The 26,024-nt window shown below is 45.2% G+C and overlaps 4 protein-coding genes, 1 long non-coding RNA gene and 1 pseudogene across 13 annotated transcripts; 4 read left to right on the top strand and 2 right to left on the bottom strand.

The window, feature by feature from the left end:
* Nucleotides 1–1,887: 1,887 nt before the first annotated feature.
* On the top strand, nt 1,888–2,824 carry LOC100285704 (uncharacterized). Its single transcript, NM_001158595.2, has 2 exons — nt 1,888–2,269; nt 2,366–2,824. The coding sequence occupies exons 1-2, from the start codon at nt 1,937–1,939 to the stop codon at nt 2,576–2,578; spliced, it is 546 nt and encodes a 181-aa protein (NP_001152067.2). The 5' UTR covers nt 1,888–1,936; the 3' UTR covers nt 2,579–2,824.
* A 1,834-nt stretch (nt 2,825–4,658) lies between these two features.
* LOC100276807 (uncharacterized) lies at nt 4,659–5,570 on the top strand. Its single transcript, NM_001150517.1, has 3 exons — nt 4,659–4,884; nt 4,987–5,325; nt 5,401–5,570. The coding sequence occupies exons 1-3, from the start codon at nt 4,774–4,776 to the stop codon at nt 5,515–5,517; spliced, it is 567 nt and encodes a 188-aa protein (NP_001143989.1). The 5' UTR covers nt 4,659–4,773; the 3' UTR covers nt 5,518–5,570.
* On the bottom strand, nt 5,552–10,967 carry LOC100273772 (uncharacterized). Of its 9 annotated transcripts, none has more exons than XR_002263920.3 (9): nt 10,585–10,967; nt 10,390–10,487; nt 9,930–10,034; nt 9,474–9,695; nt 8,811–9,308; nt 8,303–8,746; nt 8,148–8,213; nt 6,973–7,059; nt 5,552–5,870 (listed from the first exon to the last, which is right to left on the bottom strand). XR_002263920.3 is itself a non-coding variant. In NM_001360442.1 (6 exons), the coding sequence occupies exons 1-6, from the start codon at nt 10,808–10,810 to the stop codon at nt 5,820–5,822; spliced, it is 633 nt and encodes a 210-aa protein (NP_001347371.1). In that variant the 5' UTR covers nt 10,811–10,896; the 3' UTR covers nt 5,565–5,819. The 9 variants fall into 9 exon arrangements, 1 of the variants encoding a protein (NP_001347371.1); XR_002263919.3 differs by having other exon boundaries at nt 8,303–8,734; XR_004851753.1 differs by lacking the exon at nt 8,303–8,746 and having other exon boundaries at nt 8,811–8,917; nt 9,009–9,308.
* On the top strand, nt 5,854–6,606 carry LOC103636264 (uncharacterized). Its single transcript, XR_557895.2, has 2 exons — nt 5,854–5,995; nt 6,140–6,606. It is a non-coding gene; the product is annotated as an uncharacterized lncRNA (long non-coding RNA).
* A 1,967-nt stretch (nt 10,968–12,934) lies between the features above and the next one.
* Nucleotides 12,935–13,481, top strand: LOC100276636 (uncharacterized). The gene has a single exon (NM_001360441.1). The coding sequence runs from the start codon at nt 13,032–13,034 to the stop codon at nt 13,245–13,247; it is 216 nt and encodes a 71-aa protein (NP_001347370.1). The 5' UTR covers nt 12,935–13,031; the 3' UTR covers nt 13,248–13,481.
* Nucleotides 13,482–18,407: 4,926 nt separating this feature from the next.
* LOC103637439 (serine/arginine repetitive matrix protein 1-like) lies at nt 18,408–19,565 on the bottom strand (annotated as a pseudogene).
* Between the last annotated feature and the right edge of the window lie 6,459 nt (nt 19,566–26,024).

The raw sequence follows: 26,024 nt of genomic DNA, 5'->3' as shown, positions 1-26,024 counted from the left end.
TGCTTCTCCACCCATGACCCGACACCAAGCTGATTACTAGCATTAGATGAAGCTGTGATTAGTTCCACCTTGTTATATCCGATGAAGTTATTGAAGATTGTCGGCGCTCACGATGCTACTAGCTAGGGGAGGTATGACGTCAAGGAGACGGAGTCTTGATCCGATCCTTCACTAGCGCATGCAACTTTAGAAAAAAATAAAATAGGCCAACAAAACTAGGTTCAAATTGAACTACTCCCCCAAATATTAAGAATTGTTGGTGACCAAACTATTAATTACTTACAATAGCTATTTAGCAACTTGCTAAACATGAGTTAAGAGAGCTTCTTTAGAGAACTAGTGGGGTTGCTCAATGAAACATGTGAGGGTAGCTAGACCGGTAGAGGTCAGCGGTTCTCAAGCCAGCGGCATATATATTTTTTTTGGAAATATAAACTTATTTCTAGAGACAGCTCATCTCTTCCAAGTCATCTCTAGAAGACATGATCGAAAAACCGCCTCTACAAGGCAAGAACAACCTAAAGTAGAGAGAAATGCCGCCAAAAAAATGAAATCTGTAGAGATAGGCCGGATAGTTTTTACATTTCTTTATTTTTGTTTGTTTAAAGAAGCAAAGGGTGTAGTACACTTATCTCTGAGGCTGAAAGAAGTAGAAATGGAATTGATGTCGTCATTTCTTGACAGCAAAACTATTCCCTGAAAGAAGAATAACTTTACATGAATGCTAGAAAAAAACAAAATGCTCCTAGCCAGTTGATATATTAAATATCGCATTCCCTTTTCAGAAAGAGAGAAAACAACGCGCATTGGAATCTTGACGCCTTCAATTGTGCATATCATCTATGTAATCTTCATCTATCTTGATTCTTCTTAGACCTGTTTGTTTCAGATTATAATCTCTCTAGATTATATAATCCAGCAGTTAAACAAACACCTAGATTATAGGTACATATTATATAATCTAAAGTCCAGATTATGATAATCCCATAATCTTCTCAAAGGTAGCTTATTTTGAGATTATTTTTGGCAAAACACTCACTGCCCATGGTTATGTAAATAAAAATTACAATATATGTCATACTTTCCTCACCTTAAATAAACAAACAAGAGTATTGTTGTCTTTATGAATAATCTACATTTGTATAATTTATACTACCAAACAGCTACATATAAATTATAATCTATCTAGATCTGGATTATATAATTTAGATTATAATCCAGATTATATAATCTATAAGCTAAAACAAACATGCCTTTAGTAGTAGATTTAGCTTTTAGTGTGAGCTATTTCTTAATTTGTCCTTCCAAAACATGGTGCGAATTGCGATGAACATGAAAATCTTATTATGTACGTATATAATATATCTTTTGTAGCGTCGTTCATGGTTTATCGTATACCAAAACTTGTTAATAAGCTGGATTTCAGAATACCATTTAAATTTTACATTCTCGGAGATGTAAAGCCTGCTGATGAATTTGTTAAACTTTCTGACGACAGAATTTTGGGCCTTTTTCACATTATAGTTCTTAAATTAGAACTGGCTGTTGTAATATAAGAGGAGCTTGCGCATGCATCAGGTTCGAGTAATGTCACAATAATCTTAACCAAACCGCTTATTAATTAATTAGGGCTTTCTTTCATTTCCAACAATATATTATATATATTCGAGTTGATGTAACATTCCAATAAATTAAAGGCTCGTTTGAAGGGCATCAATCAACATGAGGGAATAAATTAAAGGCCTCGTCCATATATATCATGAAATTGTTCTAGTTTGTCCGGCAATATAATCCTGACCGTCCATCACCTGCCCACCTGTGCGCGCGGCGTGGGTCGGCCGTCATCGCGGGCTATAAATAGGTGCGCTCCATCCTTGCAAGCAAAGCAAAATCCGGCCCGGCCCAACACTAGTAGCGTAGCTGAGAGCCTGAGACGATGGCCGACTACTACCACGGCGGCAGGGCCATGTACTCCAACACTGACGAGTGCTATGACGCCGGCAGGCACGGCGGCAGCGTGAGGGCGTACTCGCGCACCGACGAGTACTACGACAACGTGGACGACCGCATGAGGAGGCCCGCGTACGGCGCCGACGACTGCGGCTACGGCGGCAGGCAGACCGCCGTGTACGCCGACGAGTACTCCCGCGGCGGCCGCTACGAAGGCTACGGCGTCGAGCAGGAGCACTTCAAGAGGGAGGAGAAGGAGCATAAGCACAAGGAGCGCCTCGGCGAGGTGGGCGCCCTCGCGGGCGGCGCCTTTGCTCTGGTAATATATATAATACAGTTACCATATATATATGTGCATGCACGATCTATATATGTGGTGATGTGTTGTTGATGGAATATAATATGTGGAAATTAGTACGAGGGGCACCGTGCGAAGAAGGACCCGGCGAACGCGCAGAGGCACAAGATCGAGGCCGGCGTGGCAACGGCGGCGGCGCTGGGCGCCGGCGGCTACGCGTACCACGAGCACCGCGAGCAGAAGGAGGCCCACTACGAGAGCAGGCAGCAGGAGCACAGGGTGCCGCACGGGCACGGGCACGGGCACGGCTACTCCTACTACTGCGACTGAAACGACTGATCATCCCATCGATCGAGATATGCATGCAGAACTCGATATATATACGGCCCCTAGCGCCGTACACGTGCGTGCGTGTAAGTAAATAAGAGCAAACGTCGTCACGTGTGTGTTGCTCGATCACTACTCCATCGATCTACTTATTATCGTCTGCAAATAACGACTAAGCGCATGCTTCTGCAGCGTGTAACGATCCATCACTGTTACTATATCTAATGATGCATGCATGCAATTAAGCTATATATGTATTCTTCTATGCGTGTTAATAATGTCAAACGTAATCTCACAAAGCTACTCTATACAACTAGCTAGCTAGGTAGTATATATCTCTATCTATCGTCCGGGGAAAAAATATATGATATATTCTACAGCTTCACCATCCGGTTCAGTTTTTTCAAGGATTGCCCAAATTTATATAATAAAACTATATATAAACTTTTAAACAAATTCAGAATATAAAATCGCTTTAATGAAAAAATATGCTTTCATGATATATATATATATATACCAAATTCCACATGGTTGCATTGCATGCTACGAAGACATGCACCTTTTTTTGGGGAATTTATTTCGTCGAGCGACTTCCTAAACCGTTGATGATAGCTAATCGCTATCAGAAAACTAAACGAATATACTGTTTCCTAAAAAAATTCTATAATCATCTGTACTAACATGCATGGGCATCTAACTAAGTCTTCCAAGTTGTGACGAAGGCTTATCCTCCAACTTAAGCATTCCTAGGCTCCTAGCTAGCAGGTAAAACAGACGTCATACGAACTCCGCTTTATTTCAATGATCCATGTACTCATGAAAAGCTAATTCTATAAGCTAACCAGTGGGTTTGAGTTTATGTCAAAATTTATCTAGTAGAGTCATCAAAAATTGTCGAAAACGAGTCAACATCTAGAATCTGCCAGAAGGTGCTAGCTAGGACATATCACCTTCAGCTGGTCGACTTTCGTACCCCTTATATCGTCCTAGAACCTATTAGGGAGTGCGTCCAGGGGTTTGCACGCTCAAGACTTTATAATTAGCCGTTACCACACTCATTAGGGTTAGGGTTTTATTGTGTTTTTTTCTTTCCTCATGAAATATGTATTTTATAGCATTTCTATCACCAAGATCGATTGTTGTGAATCAGAGCCCTAGTTCTTGACCTTGTTCGCCCGTGTCGATCAGTGATCGTTCCTCTTTATGGGTCATGAATCGAACCTTTTATCAGTTTGACAAACTTCATATATATATTTGAAATTTTAGACTATGTTATTCATTAATAACCGGTGCAACCAAGACACAAGGGTGGCTGGGTGGGATAGGAGGGTCTTTTTAAAAATATCCAGGGGAGATGGGAAGGTTATTTTGGGTGGAAAAATTAAAAAGGTCATCCCACCCTATCCTTGTGTCTTGGTTGTTGCAAATTAAAAATGTGTAGAAAGAAAAAGAAAAGACGTAACGGTAGGAGCCATCGGTCGGTGCTCCCGTTCAACGACATGCACGCACCCCAGGAAGGCTTCGTTCACAGCAGGAGTAACATCTCTACAAAGTTGTACAGTGTTTGTTTAGGAACCACGCGCCGGCGATGCTTCTACGCCTAGCTTTAGCAACTGCAAGTTCAAAGATAGATGCAACGAAAAAAAAATATGATTCTTTCTCCCAACATCGGTCTCGGTTTCCTGGAAAGGACATTTCTAAATTTCTGTCACGGCGACCATGTCCGCCTCCTGTGTTCGACGATGGAATGTTTGTCGAAGCCTCAAAACTTGACATGGCAAGGCGGCATTGGATTCCTCCGTTCCAATGCCTACCTGCTGCCTCGTTTCGTTACGTTACTGCAGCCGTCCCGCCCCGCCCCGTCCTTGGCCCTTGCCAACCCCACCCACCACACGGAAACAGAGAGAGCCTTTTGCTTTGCTGTGTTGCCGTAGCAGTAGCCAGTAGCCAGTAGCAGTGCGTGTCCTCCTGTTCCTTCTCCCTCCTCCAGCCACTGTAGCGTCGTCATCACCCCTCATTCACCATTCACTTCACCAGACAGGCCCGATTTTTAATAAATAAACCCAGGGCAGTCGCAGGCCACATTGGTCATTCGCTCCCACTATCCAGACTCACACAGTCCACACTCCCCGCATCTGGCGACATTGTGTGCTCGGCAGTCTCGGACTCGGAGTGAGAGCGAGCAACAAGAGGAGGAAATGGAGAAGCGACACGGCGGCGGAGGTTGCACCCTGCTCCACCTCCTCGGCACCGCCGCCGCCATGGCGTTCCTGCTGCCGCGGTCCGCCGGAGCTGCCAACGACGCCAAGGTAATCTCCGGCACCCTCTCCTCTCCGCTTCTCGGCTGCCTCTTGTCTCTTGGCCAACTGTTCTGCTCGTGTCCTACGCTGCAAACAATTTGAATTTGGCAGTGGCACGCCCATGCCCATCCGGTCGCCGGCGCCGTCGGCCACGGTGCCCCCGCGCCCCACGAACACGCGGCCGGCCTCTCGCCGCTCTCGGCACCGCCGCCCACCGCGGGAGCCGACGACGACTTGCTGCCGCCGCCGAGCCGCGCGCCCGTGCAGAAGGCCGCCCCGCACTTCGGCTTCCCTCTGCAGCCGGGCGACGCGTCCGCGGCGGCCCCGTCCGGAAGCGAGGGGTACCCGTTTATCGGCAGCAACCCGACGGTGCCGCTGCCCACCGGCATGACCGACACCTCCACCGTGCTGCCGCTGCCGGACACGGGGACCGGGGACGCCACCACCAAGGTGCTTTTATAATTGGTTTGTGCTTTCTTTCCTTTCGCTCGTCACGTTATTGCTCATGCTTTCGCTTCGCTGCAGGCGGTGGGGTTGGCAGCGTCCGTTCGTGCTCCCGTCTCCTCCATGATTGGGCTTGGGGTTTTCCTCGCCACCCTGTTCCTGTGTGCAACATCTAATCATATAATACACTTGTACTAGCCTTGAGCTCTTGGCATGAACTAATCTAGAGATCTGCTACCAGTTCCTTTCAACTTTCATCTTCCAGTGAATTCATTGTTCTGCCTTGGCGAACAAAACCAGCAGGCCGCATTATCCCTTTCGACTCCCACAGGCCACAGCCACACACAACGTTACAAATATTAAAAGAAAAGAAGAACGAACGATCGATCAGGCCGGCTCATCCCATCCATTCTTCAGTTACGAGAGCAAAGTGAAGGGCATGGCATGAAATACATACACGTCTGTCTGGCATCACTGCCTACAAGGATGCACAGCTTCCTCTACAGGATGGTACAGCAAGAGTTGGTTTTCTTCGCTTGCTTGTAGAACATCTGCATACAAGTTAAGGGAATGTCAGCCTCATGCTGCTGCCTGGACTCCACACACTGCTGCTATCATTTCCTAGGATAGCAAGTTATCCAGGCAAACAATGGAACAGCTATAACTGATTCTACAGGTATGGGGATTTCGTTCTGTTTTGCATCCCACCTTTTTTCTTTCCTCGACACAAGGAGGTAGACCAAAAGATTTGGTCCTATATATGCTCAAACTTGCAAGGATAAGTTTATCAGTGACACACTGACACCATTTTCTTTCTTAGACACAAGGAGGTATGTCCAAATTAGGCATTTATGGCGGAACTGTTAACCATTTTGCCCCAGCCCTCCTGAGTCGATCTACGCCGAAACATGGTCCCCTTTATCCCATGGGGCATCGGTCCCAGGTGCAGAGTTTTGGCTCCAGTTACCTGGTCCGTGGTGTTGATCTGGAGCAGGGGCAGACGGATCTCGTGTGTTGTGGCAGCTTTGGAAGAACAGCGACACATACTGATGAGAGGGGCAACACACCATGCCCCTCTGCTCAACTCGTTCTGAATAAACGGGCCCCCTCAAGTGATAATATCGACCCAAACCCAGCGCAAATATGGCCCCAAAAATTGTAGAAAGAAAAATGGGAACAGTGCAAAGCATAACAAAAACACAAGCGTGGGTGATCAAAATCCCAAACTATGGCATGTTTTGGTGGTATTAATATTTAAGGCTGCAGCCTGTGGCGTCATAGATCTCATTTTTCGATTTTCGATTGTGAAGGTTTATACAGATTCAGCCAGGACAGGGACGTCCCATGTCGTTCTCTTTTGTCCCTCCAATTTTGAGGAACAACTGGGGACAACACTGGTATAGTTCTGTCCAAATCCTTAATCTTGAACCAAACAATCTTGTTGGAGGGATCGTCTCATCCCGTCCCGTTCTGTCTTGCAACCAAACGCACCCTAGACACTACAGTACTCCACGACTTCAGAACTTGTCTTTCGATCAGTATTTAACACAAGGGAATGCAACTGGACAGAAGAATCATTTTGACCAATTGCCCACATGCCATAACTTATCGTATGTGTTTGGACAAAATAACATACAGCAGAAATTTCCGTACCTGTGAAGAAATACTTAGATCCGAACTCTTCGCCACTAGGCTGTCCAACCTTTCACCTCTGGCAAGCATGCTATCGATGGTTTTGTGCTGCATCAAGAACATAAATTAAAGTTTGCGAAAGAAGAAAGTAGCCTTGACTAGCCTTAACCTCGGCAGTAGTAACTCATGACACCTTTCATCAGCCATACCAATAGCAAATAGCTCAAAAGGCAGTTGGCTGAAAGATTATCCAAGCACATGTGGAGGGCACTTGGTCGAAGTGCCAGCAAACAATAAAGAATCCAGATATTGCGCTATTCCACAAGAATTTGTAATATTATTACTGAGCATACAGCCGACACTGGTTCCACACATTCTATCAGCTACTAGTTTTGAACAGCAAGCAGGAGAAGAGCATCAAACTTTATGGGCAAAAAGTAAAGAATGAACCATAGAGAAAGAGAATAAGACAGACACTACTGTTCTATAAACACAGTCTAGCACCAGTTCTGTAGTGTAATAAAGAGATGTCAATGGGTACCCAAAAACCCGATGGGTTTTACTCGATATGAAAGCGAGTATGTGATGATTTCTATACCCGCGGGTATGTTAGTGTGTAAAGATCTCTACCCTTTGGATAAAGGGGTATGGGTATGGGTGGGTACTACCCATACCTGTGTACCCGTTGGTAAAATATATCCGCATTATACCATTATTATCAATAATAAAGCATATGTTAGCTAAAAGAAAATCCTTCCTGACTATTATTTGTTTAACTATTAAGTTATGAAATCATATGGTTTGCTATATTTAAAATTAGAACTTATATTTGTATGTTTATTTGGCATTTTAAGTGATTGGAATATTATAATTTGAGACCTTCCTAGCGGGTACGGGTTCCCCGACGGGTAAAATTACCCGCACGAGTATGCGTAAGATTTTTTACCCGCGAGCGTATATGGACAACCCGATGGGTACAATTTTTGTTGATGGGTACGAGTACCGAATCGTATTACCCGACGGGTATACACCCGTTGCCATCCCTAGTAATAACATCACGCCCCTTCGCTCGGAACACCAAACAGGGTAAAAGAAAACACCCGTTCACGTAATTTTAGCTTTGCCTAACATCATTTGGAATTTGGTAAGTTAGTTAGTCATGCTCCTGAGGATTCAACAAACATGAAGTTACTTACAAGAATAATCTTGGTTTCATCCAAGTCCCTCTGAATTTTCAACAACTTGTCAGCCTCTGCAGGATCCTACAAGAAAAGAAGGAATTAGAAGACAAACAAATCAAGCTTTATTAGTCAGTGCACAATAATGTGCTCAACAAGGGGAAAGAAAGTACACGCATAGAGTTCCCGATTTCGTTGCATACAAAGATCTGATTCCTGGATAAGCTACATTTTCAATATATAACAGCCTGAGGCTGGTTCCAGTTCACAGCCTCCATATCGCCCCTGCCACGTCATCTCCCGACTCCACTCTCACCTCTGCTGCTACAGTGCACAGACTGCAGCAGGCTACAGCCTCAGCCTATAGCCACATCAGATTTTCTATTTCAAAATTAAGTAATTGACGTGGATTTATTTCAATGCTCAGAAATCACACAACATAATATTTTTTATTGAATTAAGTGCACAACATAATATTTTTTAATTAAGTGCATAGACTGCTCGGAGGTGGAGTTATATGTTGCCGCTATTTGGCCCAAGAAACTTGATCTGCTCTTATTGTTGCCGGAGATGGGATCGTTAGAATGCAGAATCCAAGCATTAACCTACAATAAAACCTATAATATATATAAAAGTAAACTAACAAATCAAGATTAAATAAATGAGAAATGATTCACTCACCCGCTTTTTCTCGTCGGCAGTCGTCCACTCTAGCCTTTTTGGACGATTTTCCTTCGGCACAAGATTTTCCTCAGCTTGGTTTTCAGATCCAACAAATAAAGGTGCAACTGGAGGAGGTGCTCCATATGGAGGTGGAGCATATAGATGAGGTGCTTCATGCGGAGGTGGAGCATATGGAGGAGGGGCGTACGGAGGTACCTGGAAAGAAGCTTGACTTCCATCGGTAGCAGGTGGGGGAGGGGCATACAGACGTATCGGGAATGAAGCTTGAATTCCAGCTTCGGAAGTTGGAGGTTGACCATATGAAGACGGTGGATATTGATACAAATGATAGGGATAAGGGTATGGTGGTGGACGCGCAGCCGGAAATATTGCACGGGATACTGAGGCTGAAACATCGGAGCGACGATGTAGTGGAGAAGACTCATCAAACGGAAGGGTTGTAGGTGACCCATCGGACTACAAGAGATCTGTGAAGGTGTTCAAATGGGGACCAACCTGACATTGTGTGAAGAGAAAAATGAGATGAAATGGCGTGTGGAATGAGCCGGATAGAGGTATTTATAGAGGGATTGGAGATAAAATTTGTGATTTTTTGCAAAAATTGTGATTTTTTACTCTAAATGGTTAAAAACGACTAGTTACAACGGCTAGCACACTTACCAATCAGCTCGCGTCAGCTTGCTCTCGCACGTCCACGCGCCTGGCCAATGCCTCACTCTCGCCACCTCTCACCCGGGCGCGCGCTCCAGCGCGGACGAGAGTGGGGCGATACCGCCCGCTCTCGCCGAGCGCGAGCGCCGTGGCCGGGGGGCATTCTCGCCCACGTCCGGGCGGCAGCGGCTCCCTCACGCCCGCCCGTGCTCCGCCCGCACTGGAACCAGCCTGAGCATGGCAATTGGCAAGTGATATGTACGGGTTGGAGGAAGAGCGTGTGTTATTTTGCTATTTACCCTCGAATAGGTCCTGGACGTGTGAAAGTCAGCGACTCAGCGTGCTCAGGTAGACAGCAGAGCTTCGTGTTTTTCTCTTAAAAAATCTTTACTCCCTAACTAGAAGTGCCGATTTAGAACAAAAAAAAACCCGTCACACATGTGTATGGGTCCAAACGAACCAAACCTGGTATTTGGTTAAGGCATCATCCAAGTATTGCCAAGGTTGGGTCACATCAGTTTTGGTTGTCCTCCATGACTCCCCAAAAGTTCTCTGGTACTCTTCCAGCACCTGTAGAAGATATTGGACATGGATAACCTGTGTGAGACTGATGCGTCGTCTTACTCATATGACAATAACGAGGGAGGTCATGGATTATCAGGTTACCACAACCACTGCAGCAAAAACACAGTCACAAAGGGGCGGCATTACAACAATCAATAGTATGATAACAACAGTAACAATCAATAGCATGATGACAACAGTACAAGGTTGGAAAGTAACGATAGACATATCAGAGAGGAAAACCAATTGGCAGAAATATAGATGATGAGGGCTAACTGGCCACAGGTTAAATCGTCAGCATTCCGCGTGACAGGGAAGTTGATAGAGGTAGGATCAGGATGGGAGAAGGGCGGTAGCGTACGATGTTGAGGAGGGAGAAGGCGCTCCTGACGGGATAGTGGGCGTCGGTGAAGGCGATGGCGCAGAGTCCATTCTGGTTGTAGCAATGCACCGTGTACTCTGCAGTGCAGGGGGTGAGGGGTGAGCGATCGAGGTCGGTTCAGCGCAATCTACGGCTGAGAAGGAGGCAGACGTGAGCATGAGGCGCGTAACGTGCCTTCGTGCTGGACGTTCTGGCGGGTGCCGGCGGGGGTGCGGAGGGCGGCGGTGCGGGCGACGAAGAGGATGAACTCGCGGGCGGCGGCGCGCTGGAAGTAGCCGAAGTGGCTGACGTCCGACGAGTTGGCCAGCACCACGGCCTCCTCCTGCTGCTCCCCGACGCCAGAGGCGGAGGTGGAGGAATCGCCCGGGGACTTGAGTACCAGCAGCGCCGTGATCTTCATCGCAGAATCCGGGCCGCGAGGGTTGGGTCGGGGCGGCGGCGGAGGAGGAAGGGAGGCGAATTGGGTCCACGGGGCGACGGCGGTGGCGTGGCGTGCGGGGGGGAGTAGCGAATTCTGAAGCGGCGAATACGAATGCGGTGCGTTTTGATGCCGCTAATTTCTTTGTGGGGGAAGGAAGGATAAAGGGCACAATAATAATATCTCACATTATCAATATTTTATCTCATATTTTTTTTTATCTCTCACAACAGTTTCCTTAAATATTTTTCCTATATCTCACTACAACAATAAAATATCAATTTTTTACTTACTTTTCATCCAATATCATTTTTTTCATCTACTAATAATTACTCACGGGCCCACGACTACAGTACCAAACAGTGATAGCACGGGTGAGCAATGGCACGCCAAGAACGGAGGGAGAGAAGTGGTCCACTCGTTAGAGGCATTGTAGGGGCAAGCGATGCACGCGTAGGGAGCTCCTGTAGCCTGCATGTAAGGGGATGGGGAGCTCGCGTGGCAACCCGTGCGAATAATCTTAGGCTATCTTCAGCAACGTCCCCTAAATTTGATTCCTTAAAAGAATATTCTTTGTCCTTTACAACACTCTCTAAAAGATTCTGTACTCTATATCTTCTTCATCTCCAGCAATATCCCCTAAATTTCATCCTCTATATCAACAGTGTACTAGATTTGACATTCTATATTATTTTTTACTACTTGTCACCATGTGAGCGTACAGACACAAAAAGGTGTACAGTGTATAGAGCACCCTCTACAGATAGGGGACGCATGTCATCCTCTAAATTTTAGAGGACGCTTTAGAGTTCCTTGCTGGAGGGATAAAGGATCTGACTGTCCCCTACATTTAAAGTACAGGACCCTTTACAGTCTCCTGCTGGAGACAGCCTTAGAGGTGTCAATGGAGACACGAGAACATATGGGAAATTCCTTAGAGTGTATATGGGGAGATTTTGATTCTCATGGCTACAGATTTAAGAGAAATTATTAATCCATTGGGTATGGTGGGTATGGTATTGGAAAAAAGAATCTGAACCCGATTAACCTTAAATAATATTCATCTAGATGTGCAGCCCAATAGACAATACATCCAATGTGCAATAAGTTACTATTTCTAAAGTTTTGTTGTTTTTATATGGCTAAACAATGTTTTTGTTTGTTAAAAGTTAGATCTATTTGTGATGTATTGTTGTTGTGTGTCATGTGGTTGTTAATGTCCTATAAAATATAATGTGACCATGTTTTTCTCGTGGGGATGGGGATATATCAAAGATCCAATACCTGAATTGAGATGGGAATATGATCACCCATGATAGGTATGGATTTAGGGATAGGAATAGACATGGCTTCATGGGGTCGCGATAGTGTGCCCAAATTCAATCGAAAAATTCCCATTGACATTTCTAGATAACATGAATACATGATTTGAAATAGGCCCTTTCCTTTTATACTGTATCAAACTATATTACCTGTGTTTTCCCCGGTGATCAAGGTCTCGGTCGGGAACCGCCAAAACCCGGTAAAATTTATCGTTTTTGGGTAGTTCGAGATAAAAAACCGATCAAGTTTTTGATATATTATAGTTTTAATTTTAAAAATATAAAAGTTAAACTTTAGTCAACAAATCGGTTTTCTAAAATTACAAAATGAAAATGTAATCCCTAGGCCGGCCAGCCTGCCTCCCTGCTACGCCAGGCCACGTTAACCCTAAGACACACCCTACCAAACACACACACAGCTGCTGCCCTAAAATCATTTGGCTAGAGGCCTGGAGTGAGGAGGATGACAAACAATTGGAACATTATCACGAGCTGGCCTGTTTATTCTTCAAATTAAATGAAGACGTGCTGATTCGAAACCTTCGGTTGCGTTGTCTTCCATGAAGAACAAACTTTAATTTAATGGAGCTCCCTTCTCCTGCTGAACGCGGGCGGCGCCACGTGTGTGGCTTGTGCTTGACACCAACTCCTCCTGCATGGCAGCTGGAACATGCGACCATTGATCGATGTGCCGGCCGGCCGTGAAGCTCGCACGTCCACCCTCTCTTCTCTTCTCTCGTCCTATATATACACATGCATGCAACGTCTCGATGCAAGCCAGGACGGACACAACGACGAAAGCTAGCCAGCTAGTAACAAGAACAAAAAACACCATCATCCCATCCGCCCGTGTCAACGCCACCCTAGCCCTGTGATATACAATGGCGGCCCAGAGCACGAGGATGGTGGCGCTGGCCCTGGTGGTCCTCCTGGTGGCGGCGACGGCGTTGGTGCCCACGGCCACCGCGTACGGCTGCTACGACGACTGCTACGAGCGGTGCGCCAACGGCAAGAAGGACGACCCCGCCTGCACCAAGATGTGCAACCAGGCGTGCGGCAGCACCGACAAGGGCGCCGCCGCCGGCGCGCCGGCTTGATCGACCCGGGCTTCATCGGCGCGCGGGCTCAGCTCGATATCATCATATACAATCGCTGCTCCGTCGCTCACGTCAGCCCATGCATAATCTCTCGACCCGGCCCATTGAATCTTCTCCTTCTACTATAGTATCTCTTTGTTGCAGGTCTTCGTTCTCATACATCGATCCACTCATCCTTTTTTGTAATTCCTACTACCATTAAGTGAGATGACCTCTCTATATATGCATGATTCAGTTTTTTTTAAAAAAATTGTTATTGTGTTGTGCCTCGATCTGATTTTCATTTTTCTGGATGTATTGTATATAACTATATATTATTACCACATACATTCTGTCAATCCGTTAGTACTACTAGTCTACTAAATTTATGTCAATCTCTGATGGAGAGAGAGAAAAAAGAAATAAATAAATAAATAAAAGAAAGATGCCGCCCGCGCATGCATCCCATAGAGTTTGGACTGGGTCATTTAAAACCGGCACGACACGTCACGAAAATAAGAGTCTAAAACACGAAGAAAAATGGGTGGGCTGGCACGGCCCGAACGGTCGTGTCATACCGCGTCTCAAACTTAGGCACGATAGTCGGCATGACACGAAAAAGGCGCGAATTATAAAACTAACGTTTAAATGGTTATTTTATTCTACAATATTTTTATCTCTTTACAAAAGTTATAAAAAAATTGATTTCTCTTTCTTATATGATTTTTAGGCTATAGTAAAGTTATAAATATTTTGAGGATGTATTTTTCAGATATATATAAGTTTTTTGTTCATATCGTGTTTGGTCCGACACAACACGATCATCGCCCTGCTGTGCTTCGTCGGGCTGGGCCTAACTTTTAGTATCTAGGCACAACACAACCCAGCCCAAAAATATTTTGTGTCCTGCTGGTTAAAAAAAAGTTAGCTCGAAGCACGATGATCCAACCCAGACCGGCAAAACGCAACACAACTTTTAGCTCTAATTCCCAGTACTCGTGTATCCGGACAGGAATGGGGACCACGAGCCATTCTAGCATCGGATGACGCTCCTCATCCTACGCGCGCGGTGCCCCACGCCTAACGCTTTGAAATCCTCACCGCTACATTACAACTGGCGGATGATGGGTGGTTACCCTTTCAAGCTCCAGTGTCTCTTTACGTAGCCCCAAGACCCATAATAATAAACTAGGTGAATGCCCGTGCGTTGCGACGGGAAAAAATATTGCAACAATAATATATATATGATCCTGTGTTGTAGTATTAACCAAAATTAAGTTGTATCTAGAACTTTATAGTAGTCATGTGTCAACAAATTAAGTTCATGAAACAATTATAGTATACGAGCTTTGGATACGAAACATTTTGATGCATCTTATGAGCACTCAATTTTAAAGCAACTTGCAAATATTATAAAGAAGGTTAAACAAAAAACCAACACACATGTATCGATGTACATCCTGCATCTCTGATGTCGGTGCAGGGTGCTCACAGAGCTCTCCCTCGACGACAACTATTTCACCGGGATCCCGACGACCTGTACACGTTGCCCAACCTGAGGAGAGTGAGCTTACATGAAAATCAGTTCACTGACAACCTCGGCAGTGACCTTGGTAACCTCTCTCAGATCATGCAACTTGACTTGTCCTATAACAAGTTCACAGGCTCCATCCCTGATGTCTTTGGAGAGATGAGGAGGCTAGAGTCCGTAAACCTGGCCACCAATAGGCTGGATGGTGAGTTGCCCGCTTCCCTGTAAAGTTCTCCACTGCTGAGGGTAATCAGCTTGAGGAACAACTCGCTCTCTAGTGAGATTGCTATCGACTCCAGCTTGCTGCCGAAGCTTAATACTTTTGATGTTGGAACCAACTATCTGAGTGGTGCTATAGCTCCTGGCATCAGTGTGTGCACCAAGTTGAGGACACTAAATCTTACAAGGAACAAGCTCGTGGGGGATACCGGAGAGCTTCAAGGAGTTGAGATCCCTGTCGTACCTCTCGCTGACCAGGAATAGTTTCACAACCTGGCATAGACATTGCAGGTCTTGCAACACCTGCCCAACCTGACAAGCTTGGTGCTGACCAGGAATTTCCGCGGTGGTGAGACAATGCAGGTGCTCATCCTGACAAACTATCTACTCATCGGCGTAATTCCCCCGTGGCTGCAGAGCTTGGGAAGCCTCAATGTGCTGGAAATTTCATGTAACAAGTTAGATGGGAATATCCTGCCATGGCTGGGGAAGCTAGACAACTGCTTCAACATTGATCTCTCAAACAATTCTTTCAGCGGTAAGCTACCTGTTAGCTTCACACAGATGAGGAGCTTGAATTCAAATAATGGCTCGAGCAAGCGGTCACCCACAGAGGGTTCCCATTGTTCAGCAATAAAAGCAAATCCGCCATCGTCGCCCTTGGACTGGGAACTGTGGTTGGGGTTCTCCTCTTGTTGTGCTTATGTGACCGTGTCAAGGATTGTCCATTGAAGAATACAGGAGCAATCCGAAGGCCGTAGCGACAACCGAAGACTCCTAGTTCTCCAACTCTTGCCTGGTGCTGCTATTCCAAAACAACAAAGAGTTCAGTAACTCGAATTACCAGTTTCTCTATCCCATTTTTTCATATATATATTTGTACTAAAGTTTTTTTTCATATATATTTGACTAAAGGTTCTGTAGGTTTTTATTTCATAGTCTAGTAACCTGTAATTTTTAATCAGTCTGTAAATTCTACGTATATACAAATTGGCACAAGTAAAAAAATTAACAGCTAGAAAATTTTCTATCATTCTCTGTAAATCTAATCCCTATCATGTACATATGGTATACTATTTGCAATTAGTAATCTGGGACAATCATAATCACATGACCTTTAGCAATAACTCAAGTTACTGAACCTCAAACACCAGTGTCACCTTGGCATGAGATAGTAGATTTCGCCTCGGTCCAAATTGCAATTCAAACAAACCATCAGATTCATGCAGAAATTAAATTTTGGAACTACTGTACTGGTGCTCCTTGAAATGAAATCTAGATAGTACAACATCGAGATTGCGCACCTCTTCTGATATGGGCTTCAATGTCTCACTGAAGTAGCATCCCGGCTAGCGACATGCATGTGAAATATAATTTGGAACTGAAAGAGTACTAAGCAAGTAAGCATCATTACTCAAGCAAAAAATATATAAGAGCAAGTGTGATCAGTAAAGTGCAGCAGATCAATTAAAGAAAAAAAAATCTATGATCAGTTAACTGGATAGTGTTTGTATGCAAGTGCACAACATATCAAGGCTTCGTGTAGTAGTGCCAAAACTCTTTAAAATGCATTTGTAAGTCATTTCATGATACACCAAGAAACAATTTTCCCAATCCATAAACAAATCTGATAGAACTGATTAAAAAGATCCACAAAAATGATTCCACAACATAGCTAAGAAAGTGTAGCAGGTAACCCAAACAAAGGTCATCTAACAGGCATGTGTCAGTTTTAAGGACACAATTCATTCCAGGTAGATAATTGAAGCCAACATGCACATTTATTAGAAGAAACAAACATTTTTCCTACTCATAGTTGAGGAACTCGATGCATGTGTAAACAGGTATTCCAGTTTTTCCTTTTTAATGTCTTGTAAATGGGACCATAAATTCTGCTAGCACGACTTTTAGGACCTTAGTCAGAGTAATCGGTCTAATGTTTCTAGAAGCTACTCATTTTCAGCATTTTTGTAGTAATTATGTATATTGAGCTCCAATCTATTTTCTATACCTGCATTTTATGAATGCCCTACACTTTAGCAAATTCTACAAAAATATAGAAAAAACATCATAAGAGTGAAGATTCATACTGTAAGCAGTGAAATAGCTAGCATAATAGCCATTTGTTACTCTTCAGTCTTGAATCTCAATATTCATGGGTAAGCTCCATAAATGGAGAATATTTTTGGCAAGTCATCTTTAGTAAGATATTGGTGAAAACTAAAATACATGGACTCATTGCTGCTGCATTTCTGCAAGATTTCAAGCTAAAGTGTAACATCACAATATCACATCATGTTCTTTCAGTAAAGTCCTGGGTGCCTTTTATTTAGCAAAATTCTGGGTGCCATTTATTCTTTATGTACCAGCTAGTGCTTACAGTATAAAAAGGAAACGGTGTGACGTACATTGTTAGTTTTTTTTGTGGCAGCGACGAACGAATCACTCCATCTACCCCATGTCTATAGTCTATGACACCATTTTAAGAAAATAACCTGATTGCATAACATGTGTTGCAGAATGCTAAATGTGCTATTATCATGTCATACCTTTGAAGTCTGGAATCATTTGAACCAAGAGCATCCTTCAATCCAGCATAGCCATTTCCCAAGCAAAATGCCCAAACTTCAGGCTGGTTATGACGTATTATAGCTGGAAAACAATTGTACGAAGTTTTGTTAGCATGACGTATTATAGCTGCAAAATGCCCAAGCTGTTTTTCAATTCATATTCCAATCATGTGCCCTACTTCAGCCAAACACACACAATAAAATTATGGAATATTCCATATTGAAACCTCATATCAGAACTGGGTGCCCACTATCTACTTCAAAATTTGAATTCACACCTACAACAATACCTAAACTCTTGTGCGCTGTCATGAACAAAAGCTAGCCCATCAACAAAATGTGAAAGAGCAAAGCAATAGGAGAGGAGGCAACAATTATAAACAGGATCAACAGCAAACTTTCTCTCGGCAATGAAAGCCTTGGCCGGTGATGCACCTCTTTGAAGCAACCAAATGATACCAAATATGCAATTCAGGGCTATCATACAAATAAATGTACATGCTAATCTTTGGAAAATGAAAAATAGGAATAAAATGAGAAAAAAGAGTTAAGAGAACCTGTTGTTTAGTATTACCAGAACCATGCTTGACACCCTGGCTCCTGATTTTCAAAATATTGTGCATCAATTACTACCATTAGCTTGCAGTGGGACATAACAATAAAAATGTAAGAAAACAAAAGAATAATCTAAGCAAAATGAAAATTAGTCTTTGAAGCAACCAAATGGTACCAAATATGCATTTGAGGGCCTATCAAACAAATAAATGAACATGCAAATCTTTGCAAAATGAAAATTAGGAATAAGATGAGAAAAAAGAGATAAGAGAACATGCAGTTTAGCATTACTGCATCAGCACAGCGCTACAGAAAGATGAAACATTCCAATGACACCAGCGGGTTGTCCAACGACTCTTTGCCGTCGTCGCCGCCGCGACCACCTTGAACATCGCCACCGTCGCTACCGTCGGGGATGCTGGACTCACTTGCCACGGTGACGGCGTCGTCTTCCAGCTACGAGGGCGGCGGCGAGGAGGCGAGACGAGGAGGAGTCGCTTCTTGTGCCCGCCGCCGCGGCGAGACACGGCCGGCCGGCCTTGCCGGGACAGGTGGCTTGCACTGTACGGACGGAGTTGGGCTGGCAGCGCGGCGGGGCTCAGACAACGCCCGCCGCTTCGCTGCCGGCGAGGGCGAACGCCGGACGGAGCGGTCCCGCGGCACGTGCCTCGGCGGCGGGGACGCCGATGCCCGCGCGCTGCGGGAGCGGACGCCGTAGGAGGCCGCGACGGCGCGGTCGCGGTCGCGCTCGTGCCGCGCTGACCCCAGATCGGCGGACGTTGGGCGCCTCCTGGCCGGTTTCGTCCTTGGTGAGCGCTCCGGCCCGGCCACCGAGCTGGTCGCGACCGACGACTCCGACGCCGCCTCGGACCGTTCGTCGGTGGCGAGTGAGAGCGACACGCAGCTGCCGACATCGCTCGCCGCGGCATCGACGCTGTCCTGCTTCTTCGCCTTCTCCGCTTTCCGCTCGTCCGCAGCGGCGGGGACGACGACATTGCCGGCGGGGACGACGGCATTGCCATACTACCCTGTTCTCCTCTCCTCTTCCCCCAAATCTGGCCCCAAATCGGCGGTCCTCCTCGGGCGCGGCTCCATGGCTGGCTCCTCGGCGGTCCTCCAGGCAAGGGCGCGGCCTCGGCCTCGGATCCGGCGCAGGGGCGGGCGCGGTCTGGTCCCAGCACCCGTGCATCCCGGCGCGGTGCGTGCCCGGCCGCCCGGCCTCGGCGGTCCTCCTCGGGCGCGGCTCCACAACTGGCTCCTCGGCGGTCCTCCAGGCAAGGGCGCGGCCTCGGCCTCGGATCCGGCGCAGGGGCGGGCGCGGTCTGGCCCCAGCACCCGTGCATCCCGGCGCGGCGTGTGCCCGGCCGCCCGGCCTCGGCGGTCCTCCTCGGGCGCGGCTCCACGGCTCCTCGGTGCTCTCATGGATGGAAGGGCCCCCTGCCAGTGCGGGGCGAGGTGCTCCATCGTTGGAAGGGCCCCCTGCCTCTGCGGGGCGAGCCATGGATGGAAGGGCCCCCTGCTTGTGCTTGCGTGCTCTCAGCGATGGGATCTTGGGAGAAGAGGAAGCGAGAGAGATGGCAGGGGGCAGTGATCCGGAAAGGGCGAGAGAGATGGAGCGCAGTGGCGAGGAAACCGCGGTCGAGGATGGAAAGGAGCGCCATAGAAGGAAGCTGCGACTGCTCGAGGATGGAAAGGAGCGCCGCGGGCAGGATGCAAGGAAACCGCGGCGGCGGTGGGGAGGAGGGTGGCAGAACTGTGCACCACCGGTTGTGGACGTCTACACTACATACTTATGTAGTAGAGATTTATTTAGATTTCAATCGTGTATTATGATAAGTTAGGAAGAAATTTGATTAATTGTGCTACTAAATTATTGAAATGATTGTATCTGTCATATCCGATAACCGAAATCATCATTTGCCGTTAAGAAACCTTTGCCCGATACCATCATACCAAATTAATTTTGTGTCACTTCGTTTGATATAACTAGAAGAAAGCATCAGTTGAACAACCCACCCACCAACCAACTAAGACCTTTTTCAGCTTCTGCTTAATTTTTTGGTTTTCTTATATGAGAATTACTTTAATCAAAAGCATTTAAAATTAACGTTAACACAAACTCGTTCAAATTATTGTGATAATAAGAAACCGTCACTTTCTACGTATTAACCTATAAAGTCTTTTATCGTCTTTTATCTTTATCCGTATGTAATTTCTAAAATAATCAGATTTTCTTTATAGTTAGATTTTTAGAAAAACTCCTCAGAATTAAGCTATACCACTCAGAAATCTATAGAAAGAACTTCGATCGGTTGCTAAATGAAGAATTTTTTTGTTCGAGTGGCAGCACCGTACCGTACGATTATGCTGATGCAAACGTAACGCGCGCACGCATACACATATCGTTAGGTGCTGGGAGCATAATTATTGCGTTGCGTGCACAAGCTGCCGCAGTGGAATTCTAGCTCATTCCCTCCGATTATTACGACCTCTCTATTCTAAACTTATAAAATATTTCGAACTATATGTGTTAGACATAGTGAGGAAGACTATATATAGAGAGCAAAATATAGATCCATCTTTGAAGAGCAATCTAATTGATCGCTAATAATACTAATGATTTTGATTCGAACAGAGGAAGTACATCACAACATATACTGTACTGCGTGTACCTGTATAAGAAGTGTATAGGAAATTTATTAAAAACATGTACCTGTGCCGAGTTGTTGGAATAAATAATACTAGCATACTAGGTATACTAGGCAGGCACAAACACAACTACTTCGTCTTCAAATCAAAAGCTATTGAAGCAAGGTGATAGTGTGATATGCCGGCACACGGGAGACATCTGCGCGACACGGTGTAATTGTTTACTAGTAGCTCCTCGCAAGAAAAGGACGGCGGCCACGCAATTCGCCGCCGTATACGGACGACGGAGGAGGTGTTTGGTTTCTAGTTATTCTATTTTAGTTAAATATAGAAACTAAAATAAAATTATTGTTTTTTATTTGATAATTTAAGGACTAAAATAAAATAAAATAAAAAGACTAAAAATTAATCTTTATAAACCAAAAACACCTCTTGAATGAATCAGGAGCTGAAAGAGGCCGGTGGGGAGATCTTTTGTAAAGTTTAAGATGAGTTAGACCAGTTAATGAACTAACTATTAGTTAGGTTTAACTAATAGTTAGCTAAAGTATTAGTATAGAGTTTTTGAAGACACTATAATTAATGTCAGCATCTAACTACTAGCTCTAAAGTTTCCAAACAGAACTTTCTAAACTAGCTCGGTCGCATCCAAACAAAAGAATTGATAAATGCACTAAGGTGTTGTTTCCAAACAAAAGAATTGATAAATACACGAAAACAAGAGTCTAAAATACGAAGAAAAATAGATTGATCTCGTACGGCTCGAATGATCGTGTCGTGCCGCGCTTTAAACTTTGGCACGATAATCGATACAACACGAAAGAAGGCACAAATTAGAAAATTAACGTTTAGATTTAATGTAATACCCACTTTGTAAGAAAAGTCTAAAAGGAGAAATTATATTCCTTTATATATGTGTGTTGTCCCTATTTATTATCTCATGTGAACACCTCATTTAAAAAAATACTTAATAAAGGACATGCCATTAAATTGTGCATCATGATGAGTTTTGTTTGTTTGTGCACTTAATAAGAATAACAATAAAATGAATTAAAATATAATAAAAATAGAGAAGGTAGGAGAGAAATGTTATTCGATATAAAATAATATTATTAATTAACTCCACCACATGATGGTGTGACCAAATTGCATAGTTAATATGAAATTGAATTTACACTTAAAGTTGAATTCAAAAATTAAATTCAAATGAATGATGAGTAGAGAAAAACAGAAATTAAAATCAAAAAAAGGGAGGAATGGCGTCATGGGTTGTAGACGTCGTTTTCGGCCCATTCACTCATTCACTCCTGCGTGGCCCATACTCCCTCCACCCAGCCGCACCCTACCTTCTCTGCGTGTGGGACCCGCGCCTCCACTATTCCTCTTCCTCCCCAGTCCTCACGAATTCCTACAGCCGCTCCGCGCCCTCGCTCTGCATCGCGCGCTTGGCTCTCCTGTGCCCCGCTCTGACTTCTGGGACCCTCCTTTCAACCTCTCTACAGCCAGCGGGTGGGCCCACCATGCGGCTGGGTCTTCTACCTCGCGGCCAGAGCGGACGCGGACTCTGCGTATCAAACGAATCCAGGGATCTCGGGCGCTTCGTGCCGTATCAGACGCCGGGTAGTACGAAGCTCCCATCTGCCGCGCGAAACCACCGCCGCCATGCAGTGATAGCACGAACTCGAGAGCACGGAGTGAGAGAGAGCCGAGGAAATCGCTCCGCGCCTGGGACCACCTAGTCGGACTCATCCTCCTCCAACTGACGCCGCAAATCTCTCGTCTCTCGCTCACGTCCGTGAGGTTCGGATCGAACTGTGGCAATCGTGTGCGGAATCCGCGGTTGAACGCCGTGATCGTCGGATTCTGGATCTTCCTCGCTTGGGATAAATACAGAACGCCTACGCCGTTGCCCATCCAACAAGTTGTCGTGGGATTCCATCTAATTTCGCCTCCGTGAGATCCATGGCGGGCGCTCCCTGACGCTGCTCCAAAACACGCGCTCCCGCGGACTCGGCCTCCTAGATTCGGTCTGCCTCGGGCTATAAGGCAGGACGCCGAGGTTGCTGTCTCTCCCTCCCTTCACTGTGAGCCACCCCCGATTGTGCAAAGGAGAGAGAGTTCGGGTGTGGCGTGAACTGAGTCCGAGAGCCATCCGTCGTGGGGTTACTTCGACCTCGGCCCGCCGTTGGACGACCAGCGTCCGGTGTGACTCAAAGTGATTCCTGGGTGCGCGCCCTCGTTGCTGCCAGGCCGCGGCCGAGCAATTGCTCGTCGCCATCGCACTCCATGGCGCATCCGCCAAACGCCCATGACCGCGTTGTCCGTTGTCATGTTGATGGTAAGGAACCATTCATCTCGATCTTCGTACGATGCCTGGGTGTAGTATCGAGGAAGTTAACCATGGGGCTTGGAATCGCGGCCATGCAATGTACCGGTGGAGCTCCGCCGCAGAACTTTGTTGCGTCGCCGCTCTGGGGGTCGAGGGGTAGAAGAAGGCGTCTCCACCGTGGATCTCGTAGCTAAGGGCCGAGATTAACTCACGTAGAAACGAACTCCGGCCTTCGGATCGGTAATGAATGGCTCATATTAGAATTAGAATGTCCCTTTGTCGATTGCATCTGAGTCGTCGATCGCATGATGTGCGATCGAGATAGTATTTGGTCGTGGAGGCCTCGGGGCCATCAGATCTCGATCCGATGGTCTGTATCACGTGCGGGTTCGACTTAATGTCGATCTAATCCTGGCCTTCGATATTTGATCGGACGGCCGAGAGTTAACCGTACCCCTTCGCGGCTGCAACTTTTCAAAAGAGTCCCTGCGCTTTTATAAAATAAACCCGCCGTCCAGTGCGGGGGGAAAATGAGTCTTAAGAAATTTTATGAGTTAGACCCCGGATTCTCTGTTATTGTGTGCACAACCCAGAACTCAGGAAAATAGGAGAAATTAATTTAGAAAATGATTTTTAATGAGAAAATAAATGCTAGAAACTTGTATAATTCATAGAAAATTCATATTAAGTCCAAATTGATTCATTCCAGTTTCTATAATTTTGTAATACTATTGTTTATCATTTTCTCTCAATGTTTTGACATGAAAGCCATATTAAAAATGATATCCTAATTAATTTTGTACTAAACACCTAAAACCTCATAAAACCGTATCTTTTGAATCGTAGCTCCGAATTTAGTGATTCTTGTCCCCGCGATCTCGTAGCGACACGCAGATTATTATTACGCAGTTATTCTTATGTTTGGTGCAATGTTAATTTTGCCTATGCCGTGTTTGTTTGTATTACTACGACTAGCGAGAGGTTACGAGCCACCCGAAGAGCAAGTTGGTACCTGGAATCTCAAGTCTCAGGCAAGTTGTGCCCTTGTCCACTTTGTACCCAATAATGTTCTTTATAATCATTTACCATGCATAGGTTTAATTTTGATGGGACCCAATAGGTCACCCTAGTTTGTTTATCCTGAATACCTTGTTTACCCTTGAATCACTTGGGTAGTTCTGCTACTGCTTTACATGGTTTTGGGTTAATATTTCATTATATCTATGTTCCAGTTATTTTGTTATTCTATTTATGTTCATAACAAGATCATTAAATGTTAATTGGAACATAGAGCTTAACTTGAGAAACACGTGCCACCACAAGGGTTTATGGACGCCCTTGGCTGATTAATTAGGAAAGCTAGTGGAGGACTACCTTACCCGAAAGGGGCAAGGGCAGTAGGGGAGTGGTCAGTGTAGGGAGGTCCTTGCTTGATTTTGCTGCGATGGTGGTCAGGCAAGAACCCTGCATTGGAGCTTCCTATAAACTGTAGCGGGTTTTCTGAAGCTAGTGGAACTTTGTAAAGGCCTCGTAGTGTTACCCTGCCTCGCCTCCTCGGTAGAGGTGTATGGGAAGTCGCGATCCCTTGGCAGATGGGTAACATGACTTGTGGGTAAAGGGTACCACCTCTGCAGAGTGTAAAACTGGTATACTAGCCGAGCTCACGGTCATGAGCAGCTCAGGACTCTCTGATGATTAATTTATGGAATTAAATTCAATTTGTCATATGCATTGCATTGCAGGTGATGTTGTTACTTTGTTCTACTACTTAATTGGGTTGGTATTTACTTATACTTAGTAACTGCTAATAAAATTTTGACCAACTTTAAAAGCAATGCTCAGCTCTAACCATCCTCTTTGGTAAGCCTTACACTTCACGTGAGCTCCCACCTTTGGCGAGTTCATGCACATTATTCCCCACAACTTGTTGAGCGATGAACGTATGTGAGCTCACTCTTGCTGTCTCACACCCCCCAGGTCAAGAACAGGTACCACAGGAGGAGGCGCATGGAGGATGCTGTGACGAGTTCGTGAGAGGTCTAGGTCGTCGTCTCCCAGTCAACTTTGGGTTGCTGGACCGTTGTCTCCTTATAATGTAATTATTTATTTATTTTGTACAGAACTCCCGTTATGTAGTAAAGATGTGACATTCGATCCTGTGCCATGAATCATCATATGTGTGAGACTTGGTCCCAGCACACCTGGTGATTATGTTCGCGCCCGGGTCTTGGTGCCCCTAAAATCCGGGTGTGACATTTAAATGGTTGTTTTATGCTACAATATTTTTTATCTATTTACAAAAGTTATAGAAAACATTGATTTCTCTTTCTTATGTGATTTTTAGTCTATAGCAAAGTTATAAATATTTTGAGGATATATATAGGTTTTTTATCCGTGTCGTGGTTGGGCCGACAAGGCACGATCATCAACCCACTGTGCTTCAGGCCGAGCCTAACTTTTAGGCCCTGTTTGGAAACAAAGTTTTTGAAAACCACAGTTTTTCAAATACTACAGTATACTTTAGTCATGACAATACCCCAGTTTACAATACCACAGTTTTGGAAACTGAGGTCCAGACCTAAGTTTAGAATACCTTAAAACAACTATAGTATTTGCAATACTTCAGTTTTGAAAACAGAGATTTTAGCCAACTTGTCAAACACCATTCTGTATATAATACTACAGTATTTGAGAATACTGCAATATTCTTACAAAACTGCAGAAAAACTTTGTTCCCAAACACCCCCTTAGTATCTAGGCACGATACGGCGCAGCCAAAATTATTTCGTATCGTGCTGGCCAAAACAAATAGCTTGAAGCACGGTAGGTCCGGGCCATACTAGCAACGATACGACCCAACTTTCAGCTCTAATCCTACACGTGCATCCGGACGGGAATGGGGATCACGAGCCATTCTAGCATCAGGATGACGCTCCTCATCCCGC

The sequence above is a fragment of the Zea mays genome, chromosome 8 (genome assembly GCF_902167145.1).
Source record: "Zea mays cultivar B73 chromosome 8, Zm-B73-REFERENCE-NAM-5.0, whole genome shotgun sequence".
In the NCBI taxonomy this organism is placed as follows: domain Eukaryota; kingdom Viridiplantae; phylum Streptophyta; class Magnoliopsida; order Poales; family Poaceae; genus Zea; species Zea mays.
Note: the sequence above shows the minus strand (reverse complement) of the source record. Positions and strands in the feature narration are given on the sequence as shown.